Here is a 10,689-nt window from a genome sequence, read left to right as displayed (position 1 = left end):
AGCTTGTATCTAATCCTTAAAAGATTTTAGGGTTACCTCTTCAGAGGGGGCAATGTTGGAGGAGAGGGAGTGGGCATGGATTTGATCAAAACACCTTATACGCATGTATGAAATCCTCAATAAAGTTTTTGTAAATTTTTTTTTAATTATATGCTTATATTATGATTGTAGCAGTAGTTTATAATTAGGTACCTTCAAATCTATATCCTATAATACACACCCTCTTTCCTCCTATAGCTATTGAAATTGGAAGTTTTACTATATTTTTAGCATATAAAATTATGCTATCCTGCAATATTAAGCAGTATGCTAAATTTTATAAATAAAATTGTGTAGCTTGTGGAAAATAAATAAATTAGGTAACTTAAAAGGTCTGTAGACAGTAATATTGTATCAATGTTAATTTCCTGGTTTGGATCATGCTGTGGCTATTGCTGATGTTAACATCTGAGAAATTCAGATGAACCGTATATGAGAATTCTTTGTATTACTTTTGTGACATTATTTATAAGCCTGAAATTTCAACAGGAAGAGGTCTACAAGTAAAAATGAATTATAAAAAAGCAATGAGAACACCTGGGTTCAGATTTTCACCTTCCCCACTTTCTACCAATTTGGTTTTGGGCCTCTGAGCCCCAGGTTTGTCAGATCTGGATGGCGACAGCTAACCCAGCAAGCTGTGTTGAGGCTCGAGGTGGAGTATGAGAAGCACAGCCAGTGTCTGAAATGAATAAAGCACCCAGGACATAGTGGTGGTGGTTATTGCTAATGATATGCCAGACAAGGAAATAAAAAGACTTCCAATGCCTTCCCACTGCCACCAGCTGTTGGAAAAGCCTGTGGTGCCTGGGCTCCTCCCCACACTGCTCTCCTTCCAAGCCAGACAGCAGGTAATGCCAACTGCTCTTCCACAAGAATCTGAGTCTTTACCTGCCCCTTTCAGACAGGTTGAATGTGTATTTAAACATGCAGAGTCAGCTCTCTTTACAGGAACGTGGTAGCTCCAACGACTTTGTAGAAACTTATTTTCTGGTCTTTTACCAATATGACAATTATTTTCTCTCACAGAGTCCTGAACAAAGGTGTTAAATGGAATTGTTATATTAATGGGTTTCATGTAAATGTTGCAGTCTTAATTTGGAACTTGTAAATAGCACAAGATATGGTTTTACGGAAGGATTTAGAAAGAACTTTTAAAAAACCAGTTAATTTATCATGCAATATTGCTATAAGTGATAAAGCGTTTAGATCGTTTGTTCAAATAAGCTTGTCAAAACTTAGATTTCTATTGATTTTGCATGGCACGATTTTGCAAAAATAACAAGAACCTTTAAAAAACATGCCTTAGATCCCAGCATAGATGTGGGGAAGTGGGTAAGAAACTCCAGTGCTTACCTGAGGAACTATGGCTGTTGGGAAGGGGAGATTCACTCTTATTTAAGGGTGAGACTCTTGGTAGGTTGACCAAGCTCCAGTGGATGGACCCACACCAAAGGGTGTTTGGGGACACAAACCTGACTGTAGGCCTTAATATATACATATATCTTATTATATCTTATATGTATATATACATGCATGCATTCATATACTTGCAAACGTATATCTTACATGCATATAAATACATTTATGTATATATAAATTGGAGTACAGGAAATTTGGTGGAGAGTTAGTAAGCAGACACAAGAGGGGATCTAAATACGATCCAATTATTATATGAAAAAACATGTCTATCCTTTCTTTCTTTCCAGGGCTGGTGCTAGAACTCAGGTCTCAAGCACTCTATGTGAATGCTCGACCACTGTGCTACACCTCTGGTTGACCATGCTTTTCATCTTTAGAGTTTTGCACATTCTAGTACTTTCTCTGGAATAAACTTCTATTTTTTGCTTGGCCAATCCCTACTCATATTTTAGGTCTCTCGTAGATGATACTTTTCTGGGAACTCTTCCCCAGGCCTAGCACCTCTCATACCTCCTTCCTTCCCACACTTTGATCTCCATTCTCTCTTTATTACATTCCTAAACAAGTGCCTTTTCCTTCTAATTATTTTTGCCTCATAGCAGTCTCAGCTCAAAGCAAATGCCAGAAAAATATTTATCAAATGAATAATGAATGGGTAAATAGTAAAATTGATAGAGATGGATCAAGGCATGGATGGATAGACAGTTGAATGAATAGACAAATGGATGGGCAGGTGGATAGGTGATTATTTTGTGCTAATACCCGATTCCTATAGAAGATCATACAGGACCTGGTGTGTGTGTGTGTGTGTGTGTGTGTGTGTGTGTGTGTGTGTGGTGTGTGGTGTGCGTGTGTTGTGTGCATTGTGTGTTGTGTGTGTGTGTGTGTGTGTGTGTGTGTGTGTGTGTGTTTTACGGGAAACTTTCCCCATGTCTAAGGATTAAAACATAAAAAGAAAACCGAGGCACAGAAATGCAGTTACAAAGGTCAGATGTTTTCAATTTCTGAAGTTTGGAATGATGTATATGAATGAAATTTGCAACCTGTGCATTGAGAGTTGGTCACATGGATTTCTATAAATTGGAATTTAGCCAGGTACCAATCTTCTAATTTTATTATGTAAGCAAAAATAGTAAGTTAAAATATGTTCTAGCTGGGCATGGTGGCGCCTTTAATCTCAGCACTCAGGAGGCAGAGGCAGGTGGATCTCTGTGAGTTCAAGACCAGCCTGGTCTACATAGTGAGTTCCAGGACAGCTGGGGCTACAGGGAGAACCTGTCTCAAAAAAGACCGAAAAAAAATATGTTCTAGTCCATAATACATGCTCTAGAGGGGAGTAACAAGGGTCTAAAATCATTCATGGTTGAGAGGTTAGGAGTGAAGCTGTCACTCACTCCTTGAGCAGATAGTTATTGAATACCTACTATGTACTCAGCACTGCACTAACCCCTGGAGATACAATCTTGAGCAGAACAGACATGGCCTCTTCCCTACTGAGTTTATAGCTTAACATCCTAAGCACAGGCTAATTCACCAGCATCTGCTTAATCCTCTCACCACACCATGTGCTATGACTATTCCTTGCATTTTATGAAGAAGAATGAGACTCGGGTTAAGTAATTTGTTCCTGGCCAGTCACACAACTAACAAGTAAATGTGTCAGATCTGAATTCATGTCCATCCAGGTTTTATACCAAGAAGCACTGTTATCAACTGAAAATATATGTGTTTGTATGTGAGGCTATGCAAGCACAGGAGAATACCACGTCTCATGGAGACAGCTGAAGGAAGGGCTAGGGGGTAGTTTTGCTTGAGACTGGGGTGGTGAGAAGGGGACAGTAGAGGAGGAGGAGAGGTGGTTTCCAGGTCTGGAAAGAAGAAAGGGGTCTTGGGCTGGAGAGATGGTTCAGCAGTTAAGAGTACTTGCTGTTCTTACAGAGGACCCAGCACCCACATGGCAGTTCACAATTGTCTGTAGCTCCAGTTCCAGGGAATCTGGTGTACCCTTTTGATTTCCTTGGGTACCAAGCATGAACACAGTATATATACATACATGCAGTAAAGCATTCATACACAGAAAAAAATAAATCTGCAAATATAAGGATACATACTTGGACTATAAAAGAAATCATGTTGGCCTAGGGATGTGATAAAAGTAGTTTTTTTTCTAGGATCTATGACCTCTCCAGGCATATGTATTTGGCTATGTTTATAGTACCACATGAGATCCCACCCACTGAGCCTGCCACAAGTCCAATTAGACAGCTGCTGATTATCCCCAAGATAAAAGTGCCACTATTTCACCAATAGAGATAGTTTGCTGGTCCAGTCATTGTTTTGTTCGTTAGGCTTTACAGCTGGGTAGAACCATTGATTGGTTTTCTCCCTTGGCAGCTTGCACAGTATCCTCTGATACTACGGGAGCCAGTCTTCAGGGAGGAGGTTTCCAGGTCAGTTCCTGCTCCATATTTACAGACAAATGTACCTCTTACTAGTAATCAAAGGAACTTCTTTTTTTGCAACAGATAGAGAACAGGGTTCTACCACTAGTCAAAGACAGAGAATAAGTGTCTGTGATGTCCCCAGTCCTAAGTGGCACACCTACGATACAACCTCTATACCTAAAGTTTAGGGAATGTAGCAGAACAGGGAGAAGAGAAAGAATATTAATGTATCCCTCAGCTCTCACCAGCGAAGCTTCCTCATGTAACAGATGGTGATTAATGCAGAAACCCGTAACTGGCCAAAGTGTAGAGAATGAGAGACGGCAGTGTTTACCCTTGAATAGGACATCTATATCAAACTTCTACCACTCTAGGCTCAGGGACCTCTTGTGGAAGAGGGGGCAGAAAGACTCCAAGAGCCAGAGGTGGTGGTTGATCACAAGGAAACAGTTTTCCAGACAGCTGGGAAGTTACTCATATGAATTTATAACAATGGTGACGGCATGCACAAGTCCCATGCAAGTTGAAGCCAGACAAAAATCCAGCATAGAAATTGGGAAATGGGTAAGAAGCTCCAATCTTAGCTGAGGATCTATTGGCAACCGATCACTACTGGGAGAGGGAGAGTTGGTTTTCTTCAAGAGAGTGATGCTAGATAGGTTAATCAGGCTCCAGTGAATGGAATCACACCAAAGGATATTTGGTATAAACTTGGCTTGATAGGCCTTAACAGTTATGACAGAATACATAAAATCCAGTGGTGGGGCGGGAGGGGGCTATAAGAGAGGAACAGATAGGGGAAGGGGCCTTAATATATTATATGAAATTACAAAAATTCAATAAAAATTTTGAAAGAAAATCTTTTAAAAAGGGAGGGGATCTACACTGTTGTAAAATCTATCAGGTTGACCCGTGGAAGCAAAGGATGATAAGACTTAGAATCCTACAGACTTTCTACAGGAAAATCTGTGACTCCATAGGCCCCCAGTATAACCCTAACTCCAGATACCTTACCTCCCTGCCTCCGTGGGAACTCTGGCTTCTGTGAAACACTGTCCCAAATGACCCATACGGCTACTCTAAATGCACATTATTTCAACCCCGGCTTTCCTCTGCAAACTTTAAGGCATGCACTTACTGGTAGGGCATTTTCAACCAGGACTTCAGATACTTCCTTAGTCCAGTAGATGGAGGAGACACAGACAACCACCTGGCCTGGCCACTGCAGGACCCAGCTGTTACGAGGCACCTAGGAAGGGGCAGTGGAGTTTACTGTAGAATCAGTTCTTCATGATGGTTGAAACTCACTTTCCATATTCGCCTCACCCTGACAACAAAACCCAAATCCTCTCCCACCCTCGGTTGAGATCAGGTTTGACATCTCTGGAATTACTGATTTATGTCTTCTGTCCTAAACTTTATGAAAAAGAGAAAAAAAAACCCCAATAATCTCACCGACTTTGTGTTTTTTCATTACTTCACTGATTTTTAAAGATACAATCACGATCATGCTCAGACAATACTCAGAACTCTTTTTTAATCCCTACATAATATTGCAGTGCTGGGCACAGTTTTGTTACTCATATACTCCTCTCCTAACTTTCATTTCTTAAATAAAAGACAGATCAGAGCTTGATCCCCAGCACCACATAAGCCAGGCATGATGGTGCATGCCTATAATTCCAGCACGGGAGGTAGAGGCAGACGATCAGAAATTCAAGGTTCAAGGTCATCCTTGGCTGCATAGTGAGTTTGAGGCCAGCCTGGGACATATGAGATCCTGCTTCAAAAAACACTAACTACAACAACTCCTTCAAAGCAGGAGTGGGCAAATCGGGACCTATGGAACAAATCTGCCTGAGGGCATAAAGTTTTATTAGTGCACAGCCACACTCATCACTTACATATCATCTACCCTGCTTTGTGCTACAGGAGAGAGGTGAGGTCTAACTTCTCTGTCTTGGTGGTGGATTTGAGACAGGATCTCTCATGTAGTACTGGTAGGTCAGGAGCTGGCTAAGGTGAAGATGATCTTGAACTCCCTGTCCTGCCCTTCGGGTGACAGGCCACCTTAAAGGTGCCCAGGAATCAAACTCAGGTCCTTTGGTATGCTAGGCTGGCATCCACCAGGGAACTCCTGAGCCTCCCTGCTGGGATGGCAGGCCTGTGTGCAAATGCCCCAGTTCGAGAAGTGCTGGGGAGCCAGTCCTGCTCAAGCTTCTATTAGAGTGCAGCCAAGCTCATCATTCACATATGTCTATGCTGCTTCATGCTGGAGGGTAGGACTAATTAGCTCTAACAAGAGTGTGGCCCACAAACAGAAGTGTTTACCTGACTCTTTAAAGAGAAAGTGCTGAATCTTGCTGTATGCTGTGTATCAAGCCTTAGGCTTTGTATCACACTTGTTTCTCTTAAGGCTTCGGGGGTTAGAAGGATGCCATTCACAGGTAATACAAGTGACACCTACCTGGAAGGAGATCTAAAGCGACCTTGGGCTAACAGTTGATGTGACAGGAAGCAGAGGTCTGTAGCCATCAGTGGGAAGAAATTAACTCTCTTCTCTTATATCATCTGCTTCTACCAACAAACATTGTACCAGAAAGATGTTCACTGCCCCAGATCCACAGGACTGAGTCACAGAGAGGTGGGTTTCAGCAGTGGGCAGAAGGTCAAGTTGAACTGACCATCTAATCCACTCCCCAGAGCTTTTCAGTATGAACACCCTAGAACATGAAGCCTGGTTCTTATTTACCTGGACATAATTTTCAATCCCCTGTTCAATAACTTGCCGCATGCTGGCTAGCATCGTCTGCTCCACCTGCTGCAACCACTTTTCCACCATACCCTGTGGGGAAATACAGATAGTGAAAGGCAGCAGCCATCACAGCCAGACAGAGCGTATAGGAAGGAGCCCAGATCTCTTTCCCTGAGCAAGGCTGGAAGCAGGGCAAGTGACTGATGTGCTTCAAACGAATATTCTTTAACTGATTGCTTTATGTTTATTTACAGTATTCTAATAAGTATATGTCTATAGAAGCAATAGGAAATATTTAATACACATTTTCTTCATGTCATTTTACGAAACTGACAACTTCTGAAGAGGTAAATGAAATTCTTATTTCAATTAATAAAATAAATTGCTCATTTTTAATGACCAGTTCCGATTTACGCATTTTCAACGGCCCCCAAACAGGTGCATGTGCATATAATGAACACACACATATATGTACACACACATACACACATGAAAACACAATGAAACAAAACAAAACTGGATTCTTGAATCCCATCCCTAGGCTTTCTGATTTAATCAACTTGGGATCTGGATTTTGTTTGAAGCTCCACAGGCAGAATGTGAAGCATATGACATTGTTTCAGAATGTCATATAACTGTGGCTATTGGCTTCAAGCACCTGTAAGCTCCTTGATGTCTGGGCTGGTAGTGGGACAGACTTCCAGTTGGTACAGTTTTCAGTGTGTAGGACAGACAATTCACAAAGGAAGAAGGCCAAAGGTGCTTGCCTATTTTTACCCGAGGGTGCTGCTTGGTTCCACAGGGATGAAGTCACTTAAGTTTTACTCATTATCAGTGGGAACGTGGCTGGGCATGGTGGCACACGCTGTAGTCCCAGCACTCAGGAAGCTGAAGCAAGAGAACCTCAAGTGCAAGGCTAGCTTGTGCTGCACAGTAAGACCTGCCCCGCAACAAACAACGTCTACATGAAAAACCGAGTTAGATGGCATGAGAGTTCTCATCAATTTTATTTTTCCATCTGACTGGATCATTTTTAACTGGGCTCTGCCAGCATCATTGGATCACTTAGGATTTGATTTCTGATACTGCATCTGTATCGAGTTTATCTGAGATCTTTCCACAAGTTTTACATGTCCTGTGTCTTCCAGCATACATAATCCCTGTTTTAGAGATGGGTGAGCTGAGACCGCCCCCCTCAAACATGACATAACTTTCCTAAATCACTTGTTATTATGTTATGGAACCCAAGGGTTCCATACCCCAAACTAGGGTCTAAAGGTTTACCCAGTGTACTCCCTACCCCTCTCCAGTTTGTCCTGCCAAGGTGAAAAGACCCTCCCTCAAAACACACAGGGGACTTACGTTGGCTTTAGTTGGGTAGATTTTCTCTATGAATGGAACGTTTTCTTTTTCTGAGCTGATCATGCCAATGATTTCCAGACTGTCTGTAAACTCTAGCTTGGCAATTCCTTCAAAACACTTCTTCAAGTGTGGCTGTACTCGGAGGGGGTCCTTTGTCTCTGACAAGATCTCCAGCAGTTCGTCATTTGAGAGGAAGAAGAACCTATTTCAGAGCAAAAGAACATGGTAACTAGGACGTCTCCTAAGGACATCTATCTCCCAGCAGGTAGCTCACACCCAGGTGACTACTAGGCTGCCTCCCAAGGTCTCCTTGAAGGCCTGCTCCTCTCCACTCTTGTCCACCTGGTTCACAAAAGATGAAGATGGTTTTGACTTTGAGAGCAAGAGAAAGGATGAAGGCTTGCATGGACAAGCCCAGAGTGGTTGGGGAAAGGACATTAGTTGAGTGGAGCCTAGATAGCACTGTTCTCAACATTTGATTCTACTTTTTGTTTTTTTTTTTGTCTTTTTGAGATAGGATCTCTCTGTAGCCCCAGCTGTCCTGGAACTCACTATGTAGACCAGGCTGGCCTCTAACTCACAAGATCTGCCTGCTTCTACTTTTGAACTACCTGGGGTGCTTCTAAAAACTCTAATACCAACATTTCAATGCCCAGATATTACAGTGTATTTGTTCTCTGCTAAGGCCTGGGGAAATTTGCATTTTTTAAAATCCCAAGAGATTCTAATTATAGTCAACATTAAGAAGAGATTGATCTTTCCAGATAAGTCAGAAAATGTTACAGGCAGAAATTAAAAAGTGGGTAATGTACAATGCATACTTGCATGAAAATGACCTTATATAAGCATCTAGTGGGGAAGTGTTTGTAATGAACCTATTTACAGTCAGAAGCCTCTGCCATCTTTTAAAGTCAAGGTGGCAGACAGTTTCACCTCCTGCTCATATCCTAAAGGCAGCAAAACCAAATATTCAGAAAATGCTTAAGATACATTCTGTGAACACAAGTTTGAAAATTCTATATATAGGGGCCATAGGACTATTATGGTCTTACTGAATATGGTGGATTAGGAATTGGCCACAGTGTTTAGTGAAGACCATAGATGTGGCCCAGACTAAGGGGAGGAGTTGATTGCACATGTTTTCAACCTAGCCTGTTTCTGTGTCTTGCTTTGCCCTACAGAATCTAGTGAACAAAGGTGTGTGCAGGTTCTCAGCCTTAGGCACTAGGAGGCCTTGACATTGCCACTCTTGCTGCTACTAGGAACCCTGTGCTCATCGCAGGTAAACAAGCTCAATCTAACACTTCTGGATGATGGAAGAACTGTTGCTTAACTGTTCCTAGTGTCCCAGCCAACAGGAAGCCAACCATCAGGCAAGTGATTAAGATAGCTAACTACCAGTTGAACACAGTCACTTGAGTGAGTTACAGAGTACTATCAATATTTTTTATCATTATTTTAATTTTTAATAACTACATGATTAGAAGAAGCATTTCACTACAGCTTTAACATAATCAGTAACACACTCCAGAGCAAGAGTACATCTCTTTCACAAGCGGCTGCAAGTTTCTAGGTTCACAGTTGAATTAATACAGTTATACAATATTGAACTCAGTATAAACCCTGTAAGACATAAAATTGAATGAGTTTTTAACCTTTAAAAAAGATCTCCATTTCATTTTAGAATATATTGTTCCTTGCAGAAAGACTCATTGTTTTTGCTACTAACACTGAGATGTTTGTGCATGCATCTCTAATCTGTATGCATCTGATTATTACTAGTCATAATCGGTTGCACTTGGATCCTTGGCACCCGTGTATGTCTATAAAGTCATCGGGTAGATTTCAATGGTAATGTTCATCACCTCTACTAATTAACATGACATAAATTTCAATGATTCCTCCTCAAATATAATACATTTTTAAAAGTTTTTTGGTTTTGTGTGTGTATCACACAGAACATCTTATTCAACTATTCACTCAAGTCCCAGGTAGCACCCTCCCATAGCCTCCCTCCCCCCACTATAGCCCTTATACTCTGATATCCCTGCCACTGTCTGCTGTGGTGTTGGCACCCCCAACCATTCTCTACTACTTGCCCTTCTGCTAAACCTAGTCAGCCTATCTAGAGGCCTTTGTTTTAGTAACCTCAGCTGTTCCTCATCTAGCAGCAATCAGTTGTCAATATTCCTTTAGATAAGATTGGGGTCTGCTGTTCATTTTCCCAGTTCTATACAGGGTTACTATCTGGGAGCCCCTTTTGGCCACCTTGGCCAACAACTCAAAAAAAGGTATCTCCTATCTGGCATTGTTGCTTGTTATTTAGCCTTTAGCTATGCATATGGACTCTTAAGAAGTTATATTGGCCCCTTTAATCTTTGGTTATACTTTCCTTTTGGGTGTTTAAGGCCATACAGTTGGCCCAGGTAAACCAATTTATTATTACTCCTAAGGTCGTTTGAGGATCTGTCCTCACATGGGCTTGGGAGGAGCTCCTGGCTCCTTTCTTTTACCAGTTCCTCCTATGTGAAGATAAGTCAAAGGTCCTGCTCGACCATGGTTGGCTTCGCTTGGAAGCATGGAGAAAATGATCCCTCTCTGTTAACTCTCCTCTTTATAGACTGGACACTGGTTCAAGTCCATCTGGTGGGGTCTCCTTGGCCTCCT

General features: G+C 41.7%; 1 protein-coding gene across 1 annotated transcript in view; it reads right to left on the bottom strand.

Moving 5' to 3' along the window:
* Dnah3 (dynein axonemal heavy chain 3) overlaps positions 1-10,689 on the bottom strand; it is a 232,141-nt gene that overhangs the window by 138,100 nt on the left and 83,352 nt on the right. Inside the window, exons 25-27 of the mRNA XM_029568678.1 lie at positions 8,023-8,224; positions 6,658-6,750; positions 5,044-5,154 (exon numbers count right to left, since the gene is read on the bottom strand). Of these exons, the coding sequence (XP_029424538.1) occupies positions 5,044-5,154; positions 6,658-6,750; positions 8,023-8,224 (406 nt within the window). The remainder of the gene's footprint in view (positions 1-5,043; positions 5,155-6,657; positions 6,751-8,022; positions 8,225-10,689) is intronic.

The sequence above is a fragment of the Nannospalax galili genome, unplaced genomic scaffold (genome assembly GCF_000622305.1).
Source record: "Nannospalax galili isolate Female #2095 unplaced genomic scaffold, S.galili_v1.0 scaffold381, whole genome shotgun sequence".
In the NCBI taxonomy this organism is placed as follows: Eukaryota; Metazoa; Chordata; class Mammalia; order Rodentia; family Spalacidae; genus Nannospalax; species Nannospalax galili.
The sequence above is the reverse complement of the archived record's forward strand: the minus strand, read 5'-3'. Positions and strand labels throughout refer to the sequence as shown.